This window comes from Haliotis asinina, chromosome 4 (assembly GCF_037392515.1).
Source record: "Haliotis asinina isolate JCU_RB_2024 chromosome 4, JCU_Hal_asi_v2, whole genome shotgun sequence".
NCBI lineage: Eukaryota > Metazoa > Mollusca > Gastropoda > Lepetellida > Haliotidae > Haliotis > Haliotis asinina.
In genome coordinates this window covers 15,392,408-15,416,512 of record NC_090283.1, presented here as the reverse complement: position 1 = coordinate 15,416,512, position 24,105 = coordinate 15,392,408, and the positions used below count along the sequence as shown (strand labels likewise).

The following is a 24,105-nucleotide window of genomic DNA, read 5'->3' as shown; positions in this document are numbered from 1 at the left end:
AAAAAATACGCCCGGCTATACACATGAATGTTGCCAGAAAGTTTGGGCAAGTTCTTAGTAATATCTGAATATAAACCTTTATATTACACCGGGCTTACAATGACTAGATATGCGCCTGCGTGTGTGTTCGTTTCTTTTGTTTGCTTTTAAATTAATTTGTCCCCGTATAATTCCAAACTCAGCAATATTCCAGCTGTTTATTCTCGATCTGTAAATACTCGAGTCTGGACCAAACAATCCTGTGATCAACACCATGAAACATCGATCTACGCAACTAGAATACTATGACATGTGCCAACTAAGTCACTCGATGCTGGCAGTCGTCTCACTCGGCAAGGATGGATTGCTGAATATCAGTTCTAACACAGATCTTCATGAGAACTGTACGTATTCACGTGTGATGGAAGAACGTACTGTGGACAACGTCCAAGACGCTTAACTTCTTAGAAAAGGCATTAACCAGAATCACGCTAACTTGGCATTACTTCTGATTATTAGAAACAGACTATCACCAAGAGAGGTATTAACATCGATCTCATATCAACTAGTAGGTACAAATGTTCATCAATGCCAATTCAAATGATAGTTCTATGTGATACTCAGAATTGTAAACCAAAAGTTGCTGTGTTCTGTAATCTGATTGGTTGAAAAACATGATTAAATGGTATTAGATTCCCGGAAACTGAAAGACTATTCACCGCGTATTGACACGTAAACAATTGTTTTGTTGTGTCATCAACAGTGGTGACGTCATTCAAATCATATTGTGACGTAAAGTTAGAATGACGTCACAATAATTATTCCAAGAAGAGTTATAACTCCCAGGTGCATGAGCAAAATGTGTAGTAATAATATATAATAATAATAGTAATAATATATAATATAATTACATGCACTTTGTAATTATAACCCTGTGTGTTATGCATTCACGTTTGTAGTGAAGGAAGGAGCATTATGAATGGACGTATAGATTTACTATTTATTGTGTTGACTGGTAGCATGTTTCATTGGAAATATTTTAAATTTCTGTAGTTTTTGCCACAGAATAATAAACATAATAATTTCAAACACGTCAGAGGTCATGTGTCTGCAGATTTACGTCTTACCCAGTCATCACGGGACGAAAACATATACTACCCAGCACAGATTACCATCGACAAATTAGAAATGAGAGATGGTTACAAATTAATTTTCAAATCTACCATAGTTCATTCAATTTTCAATTACATCACAATTTAAAATCCAATTAGGAACGTGTATTTGCCCAAATTGCCTCACCCAGCATAAAGTGGGTACCCGGTCGGACTAATAACCTTGGGTTATCCAGGGTAATAACAAATCAGATTACATGTGCGCTCTTTCGGCAGGACATGAAGCCTGGAATGGCGCGAAATAAATATTCAACACTATTTTTCACAGACTGAGATGATAAATGCGTGAGGGTTCGGGTGATCCTGGCACAATTAGGCTGATAAGGCTCTTCGTCAGCTCAGGTACACGCAGCCCAGACAGCGAATGGAAGTTCTCCTAGCAAACGCTGCCAAGTCTAACCCACCGAGAGCTTTCCGAACAATATGTACACTCCCCAACATTGCAGCCAGTGTGCCAGAACGGCTGTGTTCCCGGTGGAGAACCCGGACACTCCCCTGATCGGCGCCAAAAACCAAGGGCACCGAGAACAAAGGGGAGCCTGACAGTGTACCTCCATGTCATGAGTCATCAACAAGTGCACAACACCTGTCAAAAGTAGATATGAAATTCACAAGGTGAAAAAATAACAAACTGAAGCTGAGATATTTAAACCAAATTTGACCCAAATCATAATTTTATGTTGAATTCATGTTTTGAGACTTAGCAAAATGAAAATAGTATATGTGACTATCATCAAGTCTTGACCTGAAAATTGAGTTTTTAGGTTCACGTGACATTTAGCAGTATTCAAGCCAAAATCATGGCGTGCCTGACATTAGCCAAGATCTTCTCACAATTCCCTACTTTAGAGTAAAACCTTTTCGACAGCGTTGTTTCACCTACGCAGCCCCTAACCTCTAGAACTCTCTTCCTTATGACCTCAAAACTATTAAAAAATTCGACTTGTTCAAGTTCAAATTGGGCGCACATATAAATATTCACTATTGTTTGTTATTATTATTAAATAGGCTGTACACATTGTAAACATAAAGGGGCTCGAACCCGGATCTTTGTCTTGACGAGCGAACGCCTTAACCACGAGGCTACCCCGCCGCTCCCGAAGTTAGTGATTAACATCATGTGCATCGGTCTACAATGGGCTACGATGATGTGCATCAACTACATCACCGACCCTGACCATTCGTTATAGTCGGCTTTATTGCCAAATATGGCTTTCTGGAGACCAGTTTCAATTCGGATAACATCGGAACATGTTCTTTAACGCGGAAGTGCAATGGTTCTGGTTGGCATGACAACACATGGAAGAACTCAACTCATCGTTGTTAATATTGGAATGGTATATACTGGCAGCCGCACACGCACACGCACACGCACACGCACACACACATACACGTACCATGACATTGCTATATGTGTGCAATAACATGTCAAACATGACCTCAAACTATTCACAAGACAAAATGAGAAGACATAGGAGACAAAAGTAGATGTATAGTTTCAGATCAAACAGCAGTGTTATTCATCGTTAGTTTTAACTGAATAAATTGGTTTACGTCTCTGTTGTTAACACCGCATTCAACAATACCCCATGTATGTATACACAAAGAACGTAGTTACGCACCCCCTGACATGTCTCACGATTGGATGAGCCCAGATCTTAATCCTTTGAAGCATGTCTGGGACGTGATTGGTTGTTGTGTGCATCGAGGACATATCCTCCCGTACTGGGCCGGCTGCTTTACGTCCACGAGGAATGGCGTAGACTGCACTTTCAGACGATCAGGAGGCTGACTGGGAGTATTAGGAGGAGAGTGCTGGTTGTCATACGGTCACATGGAGGTTTCACTCGGTATGGACCCTTGAATCGTGTAAGACACCCAAAATGACACGTTGAATGTTCACGTTCAAAATTAAATATAACATTCCACGTTACAGGGAATACTTGTACACGCAAAGTCATATTCGTGTACGGAAATCAGTTCGTGTGTGTGTTTGTGTGTGTGTGTGTGTGTGTGTGTGTCTGTCTGTGTGTGTGTATGTTTGTGTGTGTGTCAGTGTGTGCACGCGCGTGCGTGTGGATATGGATTCCAATTATTTTGTGCTTTTTTTTTTAGTCATCACCAGGACAATGTATTTGTACGCGTTGAAAACCCGCCACTGCAAAATTACAGGGGGATGCTTAATTAGCTTAATTGAATGAGTGAGTGAGTGAGTTTAGTTTTACGCCGCACTCAGCAATATTCCAGCTATATGGAGTTGGTCTGTAAATAATCGAGTCTGGACCAGCCAATCCAGTGATCAACAACATGAGCATCGATCTGCGCTATTGGGAACCGATGACATGTGTCAACCAAGTCAGCGAGCCTGACCACCCGATCCCGTTAGTCGCCTCTTACGACAAGCATAGTCGCCCTTTATGGCAAGCATGGGTTGCTGAAGGCCTATTCTACCCCGGGACCTTCACGGGTCAGTTGGCTTAATTAAGAGGTACGCTTGTATATTGATCACACACATCCATGTGATATCCTGTAGACATCAATCCGTAGTTTGTTCGCTCCCAAAAGATGCCAAATAAAAAATAACAGTATTTCAGTAGTTTTGATCGTGTACATTACAAACAACGAAGAAACTATTGTTGACACATAATCAACTTCGTGCAACATTTGACAGTGTCTACTTGATCTTGAAGTTTCACCATCGGATAGGTAATTTAATATTCTACATTTCTGTGTAATTTACAATTCATAACCGCGGGTAGATTCCGAGCTGCGCGGGCTCTCGCACAGCACAAGTGAGTGTCAGAAAGAAAATATGGAATCCTGGGGGTTAATATCAAACAAAGATCTGAGCAAACTGGGTTAATATGAGGCTGTCTAACTACTGGATTACGTTTGCCCTCTTATACGACAAACTGACTTTCGAACTCGGATATTCACTATAATTACCCATGTGGTACTTCGTAAAGGTGTTTCATAACAAAGTGTTATGACACATATGTGTCATAAGACCTTCGAGTGATTTGATTGGCTAATGCGTGAACTTTGACATTACTGGTACTACTTTCATCACTCATTCCATTTATGATTTTCATTCAAGTTCTCACACCCGAGAGCATGTAAAACGAAAACACTTCATGGAATTAGATAAATTTATTTCATTTAGTGTGGTTTCTAGCACTATTGTCAATTCTATGATAACTCAAGTTTCTGTAATAAAAACGAAAATAAAACAATCTATAAAAATACGTAAACAAATACATCTAGTAGGCCTCTCATGAGTGTAAACAAATATGGCGTCGCCCGTAAAAGTTATTGATTTCGTCAAAATTGACGGACAATTGGTCGGAAGAGTTGTGAATGTAATCAAGAGATTGAATACCTTCCGCGTGTATGTTGTCGGGACTGCACAACAACACACAACATCTAAAGACGAGCGGCGCTCTTGTATGTTTATCACTGCCACTGTCAGCCGCATTCATTCGCGTCCTCCCGCACAAACATTGTCACTGCCATGCCTCCCGTGGTTTCTTATGTAGGGGTCAAAGGCACTTCCCAGAATCTGAACACAATAGCCTTGAAATCGTCTTTGTTCGCGGTTGTAGGCGGTGTTTTCGGTGGAATCTTCAACATAAACGTCGAATCTCGACAAGTGGGAATTCCAAGCCGAGATGAGAAGGCGTCGCTGGCATCCTGCGCAAAGCGTCGCCGAATTATTTACAGTAACTCGTCCTCCGATGAAGAACATTAAGCTCAACTATTTGAGTCATACAGTCCCTGTTATTCACATTCATCTTTGCTGTTGAGTTTGCCGCTCCTAATTAAATGCTTCCTGTAATCTTCTTCTTTGTGAACACTTCTCAACATTACGACTAGCCCGACAGTGATGGCCGACTGACGTTCAGGCAAGATTTAGGTCACGTAGTCAAGTTCAAAATATTTACACTTCACAAGTGTTTTAATGAATTACATTATTGCTTTTGAAAACAGATCCTCAACTGAAAAGAATTAAATTTTGATTACGACTTGATTCTGTCTTAATTTGTATAATTTCTTGTGATTATGCGTCGTATAGGAAATACATTGCCTCTACGCAGCGTACGTTTTCCTGGAGTGAAGCGGTTGACATTCCAATCACCAATATGGTGTATTATTCCGCGTTACATGGTTCTATATATGAAAGCAAAATATTGCTTTATTTTAACGATGTGCTCACGTTTTAGAACGTGGATAATAAATAGGATACAAACCTCTTTCCCCTTTCACATCAAGTTTATGCCCCTCGTGAAATAATTTTGGTTTAGAGCTTTAGCGAGTGACAAACCAAAATTATTTCACTCGGGACATAAACTTGATTTGAAAGGGGAAGCTCGTTTAATATCCTGTAATTATTACTCGCCCGTTGAAGATACTGCAGTGTAATATTTTTACGGCAATATTACAATATACGGCTTGACGTATGACGTCAAAATGGTTCAAAGTTGTGACGTCACAATGCTAATCCCGCTGTAGCAATAAACTAGACTTTGCTTGACTCGCTGAAAGTTGAGTGTCCTCACACTGTAAGCAGTTTCGCCGCAGTTTCTGTCAAGCTATGTTGGCGAGTAATAAACGGAATACTAAACTCGCTTCCGTGAAATGCCATTTTTATTGAACGCTTTACCCAATCATTAGCTCGTTTAATAAAAATGGAATAACAAGGAAGGTCGTTTGGTATCCTCTGTTTATTACTCACCCGTTGAAGATATCACAAATTGTATATTAACATCGCACGATGCCGTACGTATGACGTCAAAATGGTTTTACAGCTATGACGTCACAATGCCAATACATCAATAGTGAGTCACATCAATAGTATTAGACCTTGCTTGAGATAACATCATGTGTTGGCCAATTTCCTAATGTTATTGAGTATTTGAATCACGGGAATGCATTTGGAACCGACTGTCGTCAGCCGGAGGTTTCAAGTGAACTATTTCCGTGCTTCAAATACTCAATAACACCCGAAAAATGGCCAACACATGATGTTTATCGACATTGTAAACAAAAAAGTAAACCGAAGGGTTTTACTGTCTGCAGTCGCTTACATCGAGTATGGGTGCAGGAGTGAAGTGTCCTCAGCTGGCCGTTTCAGCTGGTTCCCATGGTAGCATCTGGAGTTGCTCATTTGTGACGTCATTCTTACTTTACGTCACGTACAATATGATTTGAATGACGTCACCACTGTTGATGACACAACAAAACAATTGTTTGCTATGTTTCTACGTGTCAATATGCAGTGAATAGTCTGGCAGTTCCTGGAATCTATAATACCATTTGATCATGTTTTTCAACCAATCAGATTACAGAACACAGTGACTTTTGGTTTACATTGAATTCTTAGGAAAGAAGTTCTTTGCTCCACACTATTTTGCTAATGCTGGGTGAGCAATAAATAAAATACTAAACCGTGTCCCGTGAAACACCACATTTATGAAACTCATGAATGGTATCGGTATCTCATTCGCCTTAGATACCAAATCATTCTGGTACTCGTTTCATAAATACGGTATTACATGGGACACAGTTTAGTATTCTCTATTTGGCAAAAGAGTTTCGAATACCATAGTCGCGGAAACAATTTTAATCTCATAGGTTTAGAATCTAAGCAACATGATAAAAATGTAATGACCATATGCATATATTATTAGTTTCATCAAAGACCATTTCTATATGGTCTCAGGTTTCATAGTGCATTTCTCATAGTTCATATTCGAAAGATTAATATCACTGCAGCATGCATTTATAGCACTCATCATATCATCATACGATAATTAAGTCTGCCCTATATCACGCAGTATATATGACCGTTTTGCGCAGCAATGACTCGTCTATTTAGGCGCTGGGCAGGTGTAGCTGTTCCTAACTGGGTTTTGTCTTCGAAACTAACGAAACGCAAAGGGAATCATCAGCCACGCGAAGCTTTGACCTGCGCAAACGCTCTATGGAGAGCAAACCAGTGTTAGAGAACCGGATGTCACCTTGGTTAGGCACATGCGCTGTTTACTACCAGGAAATCAAAACAATCCTGCCAAGGGTGTTTGTTGCATCGCAGTATAGATTAGGGTGTCATTCCTAACTGACCAGGTAAATATATTTTTAATCATTTATGTCGGTTCGTTTTGGAAATGGATTGTCATTTGTTTTCAGGTGTTGTCAACATGTTGTGCTTTACAGATATAAGTTTCGAATTTTCATCTGTTATATATGGTCTCTGTACGTATGTTTTCATGTTGTGTCAGTCGAATAACCAGGCTAATGTCTTTCAAATATTTTTATTCAGAAGGAAAACATGTGCCGTATGTCATGTTATCGGAGGCGTAGAGAGTGATATACAGCTAGCTGCATGTACGTCGTTAATAGTTGAGTTAACCGTCATGGTTCGGTTCAGTGAACATTGTGTCACATGACATTGTGTCATTAGCCTGTTAATGTGTTATCATCATGATCATGTCAGCAATCAAGTCAGATATCGACGCATGACAGTGACTGCTCGACGGATGTCACTTACTATTGCGACACAGGCCTTGGCAGGAATGCTGACACTTTGCAGCTGACTGTAGGGCTAATATTAGTTGGACTGGTTCTTGCTTCATTCCGCGTGACTCTTTGACACAGTGTTAATTGCATTAGGTTCTTTTAGGTCAGTCCGAACTCTAGCATTATCCATTAGATCCCAATTTGGATTAGCCTGGTCATTAAGATCATTTATTTTAGGTTAGGTATAACCCTTTCAGGTAAATCACCTATTTAATTTTATGACAGGTAGGGTTAGAGTGGTGCCTATTTATTATGGTGTTGACAATTTAAAGGTTTAGTTGTGAAGACTGCTATGAGTAATCATATTTTAAAAAAATACAACATGCCCAATTTCAAGAAACTTCTGTATTCCTTCAAATTTTTTGTTTTGAGAAAAATCAATGACTTCATAATGCACCTCTGTCCTCCACTGATTCTCAACAGAGACAATACATAACGATCACAGGAGCATTTTACAACAAATAACACTGCCACATAACTGTAGTCAACCATATGAGTTCCTGTTGTGGTGCTGTTGGAACTTGGAACTTTCCCACGACCATTATGATGTTGGCCAATCGTTTTGTTTGTTGTTTATGCCATACTTGGCTCTATTTCAGCACTCTGTAAATAATCAAGTCTGGACCAGACAATCCACTGATCAACAACATGGTTAGTAAGCGGGATACAAAGACATGTATCAACCAAGCGCCCCTGTTAGTCGCTTCTTGCAAGAAGCATGGGTTATGGAAGACCTATTTTAACCAGATCATCACGGATGTTGAAGATGGATCTTTTCAAAACTCATGTTTTCAAAAAGCATTAATTTTTTTTTCCACAGAGAGAAGTCATGGAGAGCTTTGAGATTGCCAAGGCTGGTTGGCTTTACAGACAAAGTAAGTGTTTTAGATCAATGAGGACAAGTTTGTTTGTGGAATTCTAGACTTGCCACATTTTCTAGATCTGGACTTGCATGGGCTACTTGGTTGTATTTGTTTAAGGGTCGGTAGGGTGAGTGAGTGAGTGAGTGAGTTTAGTTTTACGCCGCACTCAGCAATATTCCAGCTATATGGCGACGGTCTGCAAATAATCGAGTCTGGACCAGACAATCCAGTGATCAACAACATGAGCATCGATCTGCGCAATGGGGAACCGATGACATGTGTCAACCAAGTCAGCTAGTCTGACCACTCGATCCCGTTAGTCGCCTCTTACGACAAGCATAGTCACCTTTTATGGCAAGCATGGGTTGCTGAAGGCCTATTCTACCCCGGGACCTTCACGGGTAAGGGTCGGTAGGAGAAGATGTAGTTCAGGTACTGTGAGATGGACTACTGGGGCCTTATATAAGCTGAAAATAAGCACCGAATGAGGTTCAGGTTTTTGCAGGCTGTGAAGGGATTTATTACTTGTTGGTGTGTTTAACAGGTTCAATCCTACATCGCTGGAAGAGGAACTGGTTTGTCCTCCGTACCAGTGGAGATCTCTTATACTTCGAGAGCCCCGACGAACCACGGGCAGAAGAGAGAATTGTCGTTAGAGCACGAGTGCAGAGGATTAAGCCTGGTTTTGAGGTAGGTCGATGGAAGAAAGCAGTCCAACAGATGTCATCCTGAGGGATGAACCATGGTAAGAGAGAGCGTAATGAGTTTAGTCTTCAGACTCTGCAACTTGGTTCCTTGCATGCAGTTGTATGCCCATCCTCGATATCTCCAGGGTATATGTTCCAAAAAGTCTCCACTATACCCTGGAGGCATCTACGGGTCGGCACAATAATTTTATTACCTCCCTTTGCTGGCTCTGCATTCTCACAGTAGCCAATCAGCAAGGCCGCTGTTATAACCGAGCATGCCAGTGTCAACAAAGGCAGCAGTCGCAACTGAGAAGGTTTGTTCGCTGTGCGACTCACAATTTGGGGAAATCATACAGACAAATTTATAGGTCCGAAACTTTTTAAATATATATGCAAGAACCCCATCTACCTCTTTCAGAGAACCTCTGCATGGTTTGTTTGCCAAGTTTAATTGGTTAGATAATTTAAAAAGCAAAAGTGAGTTGTGATTGGTCCGCTCAACTTCCCAGCGTAGACACCTGATTGGACAAAAAGCCAGTCAAGGGAGGTAATAAATTTATCGGGCAGAGCCGTAGATGCATCCAGGGTATAGTGGAGACTGTTTGGAACGTATACCCTGGAGATATCAGGGATGTTGTATGCCATGTGTGGATCAACACTCAGATCACTGGATTGTCTCGTCCAGGGTCAGCGATAAACAAACCATCTACATATTGCTGCAATGATTTCAGTATGGTCAGTTAGAGGTGGAGCTGGAGAGAGCAGGTAACAGTGTATTTTTTGTCAATGCTACACATAGCAATCTGAAAAAGAGTATTTTGACATATTTATTGTCAGAAAGTGTATCACGATTACCAATACTATGATATATGATCAGAGCTTTATAGAAGAAAAACGTGTATAGTTTAAAATTCTTGGATCGAAGTTTGCAGGATTACGTAACCACTACACATTATCAAAGGTTCATCCTCCATATCTCCAGGGTATACATTACGATAAATCTCCACTTTACCCTGGATGCATCTACAGGTTGGCCTGATAACTTTATTACCTCCCTATTCAGGATCAGGATTTTCACATTAGCCAATCAGCGAAGCAGCCATTGCAACCGATCTTACCAGTTCAGGGGTTCAAAAATCTCATCGCACGACAAACGGTACAAGTCAGTTTTCTCTTCAGGCAATCAAATACATGTAATGGTATCTTATTTGTCTGTGGGCTACTAGATAATTTCCACTTACAGTTTCGAACTGCAAATACACTTAGATTTCACTTCATATCTGCTCAAGATGTAGTCATTAAATTTTGCAATGATAGTGAAAAATAGGGTTATCTTTCTTGGTTGTTTATCAATTTTCGATAAATTGTACAGTAAACATTAGCACCAAATACCATGTTGATGTATTCTTTCTGAATGTCATCATCATGATTATGACATAAAAATCAGGGCAAGTGGAAAATTAGTCAGGACAAGTCACTTAATCTGCAGCAAGTGGCTTTTAAAACAAAAATTGAAACCCTGCAGTGTCAACAAAGATAGCTGTCACAGCTGCGAAGATTTCCTTGCAGTGGAACTCAGATTTGGGGGAAATCATACTGACAAATTGACAGGTGCGAAACTTTAACAAAACCATATGCAAGAACTTATTCTACCTTTTTCAGGGACAATCTGCATGATTTTTGTTGCCAAGTGCAAATAATTATCAAATGAAAGGGAGTTGTGACTGGTATGCTCAACTTCCCAGTGTACACACCTGATTGCATAAGAAGCCCATCAAGGGAGGTAATAAATTCATCGAGCTAAGCCATAGATGCATTTAGGGTATAGTGGCAATTTATCGGAAGGTTTACCTTTGAGATATCGAGGATGCCTGAGGTTCAACACATCTGTAAAAGGATGGCAAAGTGAGGAATTCACAAAGACGAAGCTTTACTACTAGACAAGCTTAGATTCAGTACATCAAAGTTAGGTAGAACTACAGTGAAACCTGCCAACTCTGGCATCGGTCTAGTCCAGGACACTTTCAAAACCAGATAAAAATTTGATCACACTATTTTACAACTATGTAATAATCATTAAAACATTGTCAAATCTGGCACCTCTCCGCACAACTTTCCGGTCCCAACAAGCAATTTTAGCTGTAATTAACACTGTTTAACTGGCATGGGTACTGACAATCCAATAAGGTCCTGTAATCCCAATACAGTAATTAATCTTTTTGGCAAGGCATGCTTGATGATCCAGAAATAGTGATTGCCTATAGAATCAATCACTCTAAGCCAGCATTAGTACGAGCAGTCCAATCAAGGTCCCTGATGCAATACACAGCGTGGTGCACACAGCTCTCAGCATGGTTGATAATCAGGAAGTAGTGATTGCCTTGTGAAACAAATGCTTGTAGGATTACTTCAGCTATGCTTTATAAACACTAGGGGATTGCATTAACTGTTTTCAAGTAAGAGACATGTCGGTTAGTAAATTATGGCAGCCATGTTGGAAAATGATTGTCACTGAATAATCCGGCACCCCGTCTAAACCAGCATTTTATTTTGGTCCCATGGTTTCGCTGAAGGCTTTCTGTGTTTTTTTGCATCAACTGTCTTCTCAGAAAGTATTTATATGTTTCAGTGCAACAATGTGACTCCCCCGGAAGGACTGTCCAAGGGATGCCTGTTTGCACTCGACATGAACGGTGATGAGCTTAGACTGTGTGCAGAGAGTTCCGACGACATGAAGTACGTGTCTTGATTTACTTCAGATCTAGGGTGGTGAAGTAGCTTAATGATTTGAATCTTCACTCGTCACTCTAGGTGTTCTCGTCATTGAAAATAATAAAAAATCAAACAAAGAATGATTAAAAATAATTATCGAGTGTAAAAACTGATCAATAGGAATTTTGGTGTTTTAGTGTAACACTCTTGAATGAAGTAAACTAACGATTAAATTTGATGAATATACACAAACAAACACGGTCTTAACAGCAAAGAGCCATGTGCATTGTAAACTTTTAACTTATTGTTTTCGTTTATTTACAGTTTCATTGCACGACCGTATTAGTTATGACAGCCTGTTAATTAGAGAAAATCAGGGGAAAAACACTTAAAATGGTGATTATGAAAAAAAATGTTTTTTAATCATTTTTTTTCATAATCACCATTTTAAGTGTTTTTCCCCTGATTTAAGGGTGAAAACATCATGGTTTATATTTTTCCCATGATGCCCATAGGCAAAATATCACGTTGTCATGGTGACGTGACGTCATGAACAATGCTATGACGTCACATCTCTTCTATGATGCTGTGTTCTACATGAGGCGACGGTGGGTGGAAAGTAGATTTGTGTCTGTTTTCCTCAATGTGACGTCTTCAGTAGCAAACAGAATATTTAATTCGTGCCCATATCATGTTTCTTCTATGATACTGTGTTCTACATGAGTCGATGGCGAGTGGAATTTACTGGAAAGTAGATTTGGGTCTATTTTCCTCAATTTGACGACTTCGGTAGCAAACAGAATATTAAATCCGGACCCATATCATACTATGTTTACAACACTCGGGCCTGCGTAATGGTACATCCCTTGCTCTTACTCGGGAAATACCAACATTTAGGCTCGTGTGGTGGGCACTGATATAATATCCTCAGTAACTGATAATTGTTTGCCACAAGTCCTGTGTTAATCAATAGTGGATTTGGTTTCTGATTCCCAGCACTACTCATTGGGATTGATCCACTGAATGAAGCCAATTTCTTGAGTACCCTTGTAGCAGCAAGAACACAAGACTTGAAACTCGCGCCACAGATTTTAATCATTTTCGTTTCATCGTTGTACAGTTGTTTACAATAACAGTATAGCATTGAACAATTCAAAAAGAACCTCTGTACTACAGATCATATAAAAAATATCAAAATTCATATGCAAATGTTAACAAACCTTATTTAACATAATTTTACTTATTTAGGGCTTTAAACAACGTTTCAAAACCATTTTACACATTTCATTTAGGCTTAGTCATGAAAATAACAATAACATACAAATTTACAGTAAATTTCCCTTCAAATGACATATTTCACACCAGAAACATTTCTAAGACAATAATGGCAAATATTCATTACATTAAACATTCTTGAACGCAATTAAATAGGACATATGACAAAATTTTACTCACATCTTGTGTAGCCACATGGACTTGGTAACCTTTTCAAAATGGTGTGACCTTCTTGACTGCAAGGTGATATGCACTCAGGTAGCCACCAGGGGCAGACTGACTTGCAAATTAGGTCACCTGACCTACTGTTTATAAACATTGCCATGTGCTTTTGTTATGATTATGCAGGTAGTGGCTTGATCACTGTTATTATTTGGAAATATGAATTTGGAAATGAAATATTTTGAATTTAACCTATTTTGTGATAATAAATGAAAACATGAATTTGTCAATAAAGGAACTTAATGAGCATTTTTGCATAAAATTGACAACTAATGACTTTAGCCTTTACAACCCTGACCTGATATTGCTGGAACATTGCTAGAAGAGCATAAAACTCTCATTCCCTATCATTCTCTATATCAGCTTCTTGTGCCTGCTGTCCCTCAATGCTAAATTCTCAGCCATATTAGAAGATAAACTTTAGCCTTTAGTCAGCCATTTCTTTACAAAATGTAATCAAATTTGGTGTTTGGTTTAGTTTTCAATTCGGAATATATTTGAATGTTTAAAATTAAATTCAATAGCAAATTTTGTGTTTGTCTTTGATGACTCCTGTTTTAGCTGAGCCATACTGGTGCAGCTTTCGAGTAGTAACTAGGAAACTGTTTTGAAAATGTTAAAAAGCAATGCTTCAATAAATAATTTGATGTGTAGTAGCCATATAATGTTCGCCATTGTTAATTAACAACATTTTTTTCAAAAACTTTTGATTACGCGTGGCACTTGTTACAGGACAAATTTTGCTGTGCTGATAATTTCTGCTAATAAACTGACACGCCATATTTTAATTTATGTGATGTGAATAATTAAGCCATATGAAATGATGGACCAACTTACATCACTGCAGACCTAAGAAACATTCATTGTTTTCATGTAATCACACAAAAAACTGTGAAACGTCCCATTCACTTCCGCTGATATAGTTCTTTGATTTGCCAATGTATTTGCTGAAACAGTTTGAACTGATTAATTAAACGAAAAAGACGAGCTGAAATAGTGTACCACAGTATTTGGAGGGGTTGGGGGTGGGGGGTTATGTACACCGAAATTCACTTTTAAAATACAGTACATTCATTTGTCATACCGAAAATATACTTACTCACCTTATGCACATTACTTTCGGCACTTTAATTTGGTTCCCAATTCCCAGATACTATTTTTTCTCAAAACCAGACCAACAGTGCCCTTCCACAGAAATGTTTATCCAATCAAATTTTATTGTTAATGAACCAAATTGTACCAAACCGAGAGCTGCATGCCGCGGTAGATACCAAACCGAGAGCTGTGTGCCGCAGCAGATACCAAACCGAGAGCTGCGTGCCGCGTGTCGTGGTAGATACGAAACCGGGGCATGGCATACTGTTGCTTCCCTAGAAAAAGAGGAAAAGGGATGTGAGTAGAATGACATTCTAGGGAGGTGTGATTAAACAAGTTCTGTTACAGAAAAAGTATGAGTATCAGCTGTATGTAGTCATACTTTTATCATGATTTACATTTTCTGGGTAAAATAATACTGTTAATCATCCCGGCAAGATACGTATATTATAATACTGTTAATCATCCCGGCAAGATACGTACATTATAATACTGTTAATCATCCCGGCAAGAAAAGTATACTATAATACTGTTAATCATCCCGGCAAGATACGTATATTATAATACTGTTAATCATCCCGGCAAGATATGTATATTGTAATACTGTTAATCATCCCGGCAAGATATGTATATTATAATACTGTTAATCATCCCGGCAAGATACGTATATTATAATACTGTTAATCATCCCGACAAGATAAGTATACTATAATACTGTTAATCATCCTGGCAAGATACGTATATTATAATACTGTTAATCATCCCGGCAAGATACGTATATTATAATACTGTTAATCATCCCGGCAAGATATGTATATTATAATACTGTTAATCATCCCGGCAAGATACGTATATTATAATACTGTTAATCATCCCGGCAAGATAAGTATACTATAATACTGTTAATCATCCCGGCAAGATACGTATATTATAATACTGTTAATCATCCCGGCAAGATATGTATATTGTAATACTGTTAATCATCCCGGCAACATACGTATATTATAATACTGTTAATCATCCCGGCAAGATGCGTATATTATAATACTGTTAATCATCCCGGCAAGATAAGTATACTATAATACTGTTAATCATCCCGGCAAGATACGTATATTATAATACTGTTAATCATCCCGGCAAGATATGTATATTGTAATACTGTTAATCATCCCGGCAAGATACGTATATTATAATACTGTTAATCATCCCGGCAAGGTAAGTATACTGTAATACTGTTAATCATCCCGGCAAGATACGTATATTATAATACTGTTAATCATCCCGGCAAGATAAGTATACTATAATACTGTTAATCATCCCGGCAAGATATGTATATTATAATACTGTTAATCATCCCGGCAAGATATGTATATTATAATACTGTTAATCATCCTGGCAAGATAAGTATACTATAATACTGTTAATCATCCCGGCAAGATATGTATATTATAATACTGTTAATCATCCCGGCAAGATACGTATATTATAATACTGTTAATCATCCCGGCAAGATATGTATATTGTAATACTGTTAATCATCCCGGCAAGATAAGTATACTATAATACTGTTAATCATCCCGGCAAGATAAGTATACTATAATACTGTTAATCATCCCGGCAAGATATGTATATTATAATACTGTTAATCATCCCGGCAAGATAAGTATACTATAATACTGTTAATCATCCCGGCAAGATACGTATATTATAATACTGTTAATCATCCCGGCAAGATACGTATATTGTAATACTGTTAATCATCCCGGCAAGATACGTATATTATAATCCAGTTAATCATCCCGGCAAGGTAAGTATACTATAATACTGTTAATCATCCCGGCAAGATACGTATATTATAATACTGTTAATCATCCCGGCAAGATACGTATATTATAATACTGTTAATCATCCCGGCAAGATATGTATATTATAATACTGTTAATCATCCCGGCAAGATATGTATATTATAATACTGTTAATCATCCCGGCAAGATAAGTATACTATAATACTGTTAATCATCCCGGCAAGATAAGTATACTATAATACTGTTAATCATCCCGGCAAGATATGTATATTGTAATACTGCTTATCATCCCGGCAAGATGCGTATATTATAATACTGTTAATCATCCCGGCAAGATATGTATATTATAATACTGTTAATCATCCCGGCAAGATAAGTATACTATAATACTGTTAATCATCCCGGCAAGATATGTATATTGTAATACTGCTTATCATCCCGGCAAGATGCGTATATTATAATACTGTTAATCATCCCGGCAAGATACGTATATTATAATACTGTTAATCATCCCGGCAAGATAAGTATACTATAATACTGTTAATCATCCCGGCAAGATACGTATATTATAATACTGTTAATCATCCCGGCAAGATAAGTATACTATAATACTGTTAATCATCCCGGCAAGATATGTATATTATAATACTGTTAATCATCCCGGCAAGATACGTATATTATAATACTGTTAATCATCCCGGCAAGATATGTATATTGTAATACTGTTAATCATCCCGGCAAGATATGTATATTATAATACTGTTAATCATCCCGGCAAGATACGTATATTATAGTACTGTTAATCATCCCGGCAAGATAAGTATACTATAATACTGTTAATCATCCCGGCAAGATGCGTATATTATAATACTGTTAATCATCCCGGCAAGATAAGTATACTGTAATACTGTTAATCATCCCGGCAAGATATGTATACTATAATACTGTTAATCATCCCGGCAAGATATGTATATTATAATACTGTTAATCATCCCGGCAAGATAAGTATACTATAATACTGTTAATCATCCCGGCAAGATATGTATATTATAATACTGTTAATCATCCCGGCAAGATAAGTATACTATAATACTGTTAATCATCCCGGCAAGATACGTATATTATAATACTGTTAATCATCCCGGCAAGATAAGTATACTATAATACTGTTAATCATCCCGGCAAGATATGTATATTGTAATACTGTTCATCATCCCGGCAAGATAAGTATACTATAATACTGTTAATCATCCCGGCAAGATATGTATATTGTAATACTGTTAATCATCCCGGCAAGATGCGTATATTATAATACTGTTAATCATCCCGGCAAGATACGTATGTTATAATACTGTTAATCATCCCGGCAAGATAAGTATACTATAATACTGTTAATCATCCCGGCAAGATACGTATATTATAATACTGTTAATCATCCCGGCAAGATAAGTATACTATAATACTGTTAATCATCCCGGCAAGATACGTATACTATAATACTGTTAATCATCCCGGCAAGATACGTATATTATAATACTGTTAATCATCCCGGCAAAATACGTATATTATAATACTGTTAATCATCCCGGCAAGATACGTATATTATAATACTGTTAATCATCCCGGCAAGATATGTATATTATAATACTGTTAATCATCCCGGCAAGATAAGTATACTATAATACTGTAAATCATCCCGGGAAGATACATATATTATAATACTGTTAATCATCCCGGCAAGATAAGTATACTATAATACTGTTAATCATCCCGGCAAGATATGTATATTATAATACTGTTAATCATCCCGGCAAGATACGTATATTATAATACTGTTAATCATCCCGGCAAGATAAGTATACTCTAATACTGTTAATCATCCCGGCAAGATATGTGTACTATAATACTGCTAGAACTAGCAGTTGATCAAATAGTGGTAAGTCGATCAATCTTGCTTGCATCAGTGATTGCCATTGGGCTATCGAGAGACTAATCTAGTTTAAGTTTTTTGTTCTTATTATTTTCTTTGTCAGATAAAGAAACAAATGAATGATGATACAATTGCACTAAGAATTCTACAAAATTTGGAGAAAACTCATTAAAATTCTGATATATAGAAGAAAAAAACATATATTTTTGTCGATAAAATGGATTTTCAGGCCTCATAATCCGTCCATTCATGAGATTTAATGACATATTTGAACTGGAATCATTGCAAGTAAGAACATGGAAATCTGAGGATTGTGAAATTAAGCCTTCATTCTTGATGAGTGTCATATTATCTTTCTGAGAATCCATCGTTGATTTTAAGTATAGAGTTGACTACTTATGATATGGTCAAACTCCTAATCTTGATGCTTTAAACTATTATTTGCAACACACTTTGATGTTGGCATCTCTGAATGATTGTGAATGATAACCAGCACCATCTTTAACCCAGTCCCATCAGTTGTTCTGTCTGTTGAATCCAAGAGTTTACTGTTATCCTTCTTTTCCCCCAGGGCGTGGCAGATTGCTCTCGAGGAAGCCCGTGTGATGGGACAGAGGAGCGTGGATAACCCACCCCCCTACCCCACGATAGCCACCAACTCCAGCTATGCTTACCCTGGTCAGGTATTATACAGTGGAGTGCCTGGTCAGACCTCACACGTCGTGTACAATGGAGCACTGGGGCAGACCGTCTACCAGCCTGGTACCGTCATCCGGGCACCTGATGGGACCACTACCACCGGTTAGCAAATTAATAACTGTGAAGATCCGGGTTAGAATTGATCTTCAGTAACCCATGCTTATTATAAGAGGCGACTAACGGGACAGGATGGTCAGGCATGCTGACTTGGTTGATATGTTATGTTCCCGCTTAAGGACAACTTTACTTTTCAGTTGTCACCAGTGCTGGTTTAAAGATTTAAAGATATAGGGAATAAGGACAACTTCACATCTCATTTGGGATGAATGCATGTTTAAATGTATAGTTAATAAGGACATCTTTGCGTTTCAGTTGCGACTAGTGCAGGTTTAAATGTATAGTTAATAAGGACATCTTTGCATTTCAGTTGAGACTAGTGCAGGTTTAAATGTATAGTTAATAAGGACAACTTTGCGTTTCAGTTGAGACTAGTGCAGGTTTAAATGTATAGTTAATAAGGACAACTTTGCGTTTCAGTTGAGACTAGTGCAGGTTTAAATGTATAGTTAATAAGGACATCTTTGCATTTCAGTTGAGACTAGTGCAGGTTTAAATGTGTAGTTAATAAGGACATCTTTGCATTTCAGTTGTGACTAGTGCAGGTTTAAATGTATAGTTAATAAGGACAACTTTGCGTTTCAGTTGAGACTAGTGCAGGTTTAAATGTATAGTTAATAAGGACATCTTTGCATTTCAGTTGAGACTAGTGCAGGTTTAAATGTATAGTTAATAAGGACAACTTTGCGTTTCAGTTGAGACTAGTGCAGGTTTAAATGTATAGTTAATAAGGACATCTTTGCATTTCAGTTGTGACTAACCCGGGGCCCAACGTGGTATACGTCGATGACCGCTGTAACCGTCATGGTTGTGATGGAACTGACGTGGCGATGGGTGTTGTTGCTGGTGCAGCTCTCGGGTCCATGATGTACGGACCGATCATTTGGTGGTGAAGTTGATGTTCATTCTCCTCTTCTGAAGTTGTTGTTCAGTCGAGTGTTCTGGTCTTGGCTTCACCACAGAGGTGAACATTTATACTGTCTACAAATAAACCTCATTTATGTGTGCCACACAGCAAAATAGTTTGGATTGTCAAATTTTAAGTTTAGTTTATACATATGAAAGGATCCCTTTCCAGGGCTCAATTTAGTGCTTTGTTACTTGTAATTGGTGCAACCCAGTATTACAAAGTGCAACCTCTTTATGAGTCTAACTTGCACAAGGTGCAGCTCATTTTTTGAGAAATAAATCAGCAATAAATCTAACATTAGAAGCATAAATATGTCAGCTCATTTTCTTCCAAATTTTGAATATCTGTGGCACTGAAACATTGCGGCTGTGACAGCTCTTATAAACAGGGACCAGCTGTCTCTGTTTTGCTATGGTTTCGAGGGTACTACATCATGGACAATTGCTTATGTGCACAAAAACCTCTGATGTTTTAACAGTAATTGCACACTACGTTGCAACCAGATTTTGCCAGTGCAACTTGGGCCTAGATTTTCGAAGCTCTCTTAGCGCTAAGATAGTCGTAAGTTCATGTTAATGAATGGCATATATGACTGTCTTAGTGCTAAAGAGAACATAAAAAATCTGGGCACTGGTCTTTATGTTACAACGTCACCTTCTGCAAGTAGGTTAACATCTCTTAAATCAAGCCACGCTTTCAAAACACTCATGGGAAAAAAGAACAGCACCCTGATTTCCATATGAAATACTTGCAGTCATTTTTTACATGTCATATCCCATGTCAATGGTATGACTGAACAGTTAAACAGAACGAAGTAAAAAATGTCTTGTGGATATGGAAGTAAATGAAAACATTGTGTGCCTAATCACAAACCTACAAATTGATTAAATTTTCTGACAAATGAAACTGTATGTGAATAGTTCATCTGGTAACATCATGATAGACACACATATTTTTTTTTCAAATTCCGGCCTAATATTTCATGTGTAATGATCATTCGGGCCACTGTTCTTTTTTATTTAAAAGCATAACACGGCTGACTGAAATAAAAATTATCCTTAACATCTTATTCTATTTCTTGAAGTGGTCTTTCAAGTGTCAGGAACCCCTTAAAAATGAAATTGTAAGAACATTGTTAGGCTTTTAAATATTTTTACCCGTCTGTGCTGAGTTTTGTTGTCAGTGAAAGAGGTACCAATACAATGAGTTGTTTGGGAACAAAATGGCAAGGTTTTTTGTGTTTTACTTCACAGTTTGTGATATGTATTCTCATTTATTTTTTTTGGCTGTGAAATACTTGTCTATTTTCTCCTTCTCACTTATGGTATTTCGGTGCTTTGCACATAGGAATGTCAGTACCAGTTTTCAACAAATAAAAACATCTCTCTGCACCATAGGATTCACTAATTGATTTTATAGAAAATGTATGAAACTAGTCTTTTTTTTTTACTGGTTTGACTTAACAAAGTTTCCACAATGCAATAATGCAGACTGAATTACTTCAGCTGGTCAGACGTCTATGGTTGAATACCAATCAATTGTCGTACGTTTCCATATTATGAGCATCACGGGCTTCACTAAAAGTTTCACCCAATTCAGTCGACAGATCCTAGCAATATTCCTTCAAGTTTGACAAAAATGACATATATGACCATTTCTTCCCACTTTCATGGATGTTTTTAGTTGTGTTTTTGTTTCTTTCTACTGTCAGAAAAATTGTTGATGGATTGTTTCTTGGTCAGTGGCGATGGAAATAAGATCAAAGTTGGTGTTTTTGGTTTTCCCTTTCTCTTTTACACAGATGTTGCATATATTGTGTTTTTTTTCTGTGATTTTTTTTTTTTTTTTCTTTTGAATGATATTCTTGGAAACATTCTTAAATCTTGGGAAATTGGTGCGGCTTGGTGGTTAAAGTGTTTGCTGGTCGCTCTGAAGGTCAAGGTTAAATTCCCCACGGTGTTAGTACATTCCCTATATGGATAGAGTGTGAATCCCTTTTTTTGTGTTCATCAGGGTGCAAGAAAATTCCTAAAGATGATGCAAAACCATACTCGCTCATACACTCAATCTGGTCTTGACTTAAGGGCTCGGATTTTGTGCAATTTTGTAAATTTCACGTCATAATGAATGCATTTATCAATTGAGAAAGCCTGTTTTATGTAAGATATCAGTCTTAGTGAAATCAGATTTTGTGTTCAGGTTGATACTTTGATAGTTCAGATTTGTCTCCCTTGATTCTCTAACTGTTCAATGTTTTTAACATCATTTTCAATATCAGGAAGCCCATTTGCTGAGTAGTCAGGATTATTTGTTAGACGTTGATCGAAAGGGGTAAGAAATTGTGATAGAAGAATTTTAGATTTAAATGCTGATGACATGTATGTCTAGTCAAGATTTATCCTCTACAGGTCCTTTTGCATTGTCTTTGTAGCACTATTTTGTTACATGATTACATTTTGATCTTACAGACATTAAAAATAATTATGTGCCTTGTCAAGTTAGTGACAGATATTCACTATTTATTGTCATTTCAACAGACATTTGGCGATGTCCATTGTCAAATTAAGGCGTTGATGAAATCAGCTGAGTTGATGTATATATGTTGATGGATTGATAATACTCATGACAGCCATTACTCTGCTTAAAGCATATTATTGTGTGTCTCTTCAGATGCTGTTTTTGTGATTTTCTGCTTCTCTTCTCTACATTTGTTTATACAGGATTCACTTTTCGGGCAACATAATAAATACATTATAGACATTGAGCAAAAACTCTCAATCTTTCTTACTAAATTGAATTGTTTGCCCTTGTGAGAAGATAAAAAGCCCAAATGTATGTGGTGTAAGTGGTAAATTGTTCATTTTTAGAAACTAATTAAATTCTTGTGTTACGGTTTAACCTCTTCAAATTCAATTCCTCTTCGAGGCATGTATATACATTTTCTAATGGTCCATTGTGAGATGGTTAATATTGTTTTATTGCATGGCCATGTATAAGAAATAAACCTATTTTGATTTAAACAGTTGCTGCTGTATTCGGAAGCTTGTATTATCAGTGCTATGAAGCCATTACAGTTATTTTATGTACTGTTTTATGTTTGATAAATCGTTTCTGTCTCTGTGAATAACTGAACGTTAATAAAATGTGAAATGAAATGTTTGTGTTGTGGATTTGTTTTAACTCGAAATGTATATTGTCCCTTATGATGCTGTGTGCGTTCGCGTGTAGAGTTGTGCCCCCCATCCCATCTCTCCCCCCCACCGATCCAGTAATACATTATCAATTGTCATGGTGTGATGTGCCCTTGATGTTTGCTGTTAAAACGTCTATTCACTGTCCCGAGCCACCAGTGAACAACGTCTTTATCTTACCGAACATCTCAGTGTAAATTTTGAACTGTTTGAAGCGCGAGTATCGGATCCTAGTACTGTGTGAAGTACCAGAGTTAGAATATTGAGTTATCTCCCTTCCATCGAGTTGCATTCGCAGTTCATGTCCGTACAACATACATGATTCAGTTATTCGAAATAAAAAAAAAATACCACTACGAAGTACCAAATGAGTTCGATATTGTGCTGCGTTGCATCTGAGTGAGTGATTGAGTTTAGTTTTACGCCGCAGTCGGCAATATTCCAGGTATATGGCGGCTGTCTGTAAATAATCGAGTCTGGACCAGACAATCCAGTGATGAACAACATGATCATCGATCTGCGCACTTGGGAACCAATGACGTGTCAACCATGTCAGCGAGCCTGACCACCCGATCCCGTTCGTCGCCTCTTACGACAAGCATAGTTGCCTTTTATGGCAATCATGGGTTGCTGAAGGCCAATTCTACCCCGGGACCTTCACGGATCGCGCTGCATCTGAATGTGTGTAGGCGCGAGTAAAATGTGAAACGTGAAAATAGCTCAATATTGCACGATAGTTTCTTAAACCACCTTTTCCGCGATCAGATTTCGTCAGATTTTAGTTCCTGTTGGGTACAGAGGTTTTAGGACCATGTATCCTATCTATATTTTCTGCACTTATCCCAGTGTCGAGTTATTTAATCGTCTGGC

The 24,105-nt window shown here is 37.9% G+C and overlaps 1 protein-coding gene across 1 annotated transcript; it reads left to right on the top strand.

Moving 5' to 3' along the window:
- Positions 1 to 7,120: 7,120 nt before the first annotated feature.
- On the top strand, positions 7,121 to 23,199 carry LOC137281314 (pleckstrin homology domain-containing family B member 2-like). The gene is made up of 6 exons (XM_067812487.1): positions 7,121 to 7,274; positions 8,548 to 8,602; positions 9,135 to 9,280; positions 11,909 to 12,015; positions 18,890 to 19,119; positions 19,885 to 23,199. Exons 2-6 carry the CDS (start codon positions 8,557 to 8,559, stop codon positions 20,025 to 20,027), a joined length of 672 nt encoding a protein of 223 aa, XP_067668588.1. The 5' UTR covers positions 7,121 to 7,274; positions 8,548 to 8,556; the 3' UTR covers positions 20,028 to 23,199.
- The last annotated feature ends 906 nt before the right edge of the window (positions 23,200 to 24,105 follow it).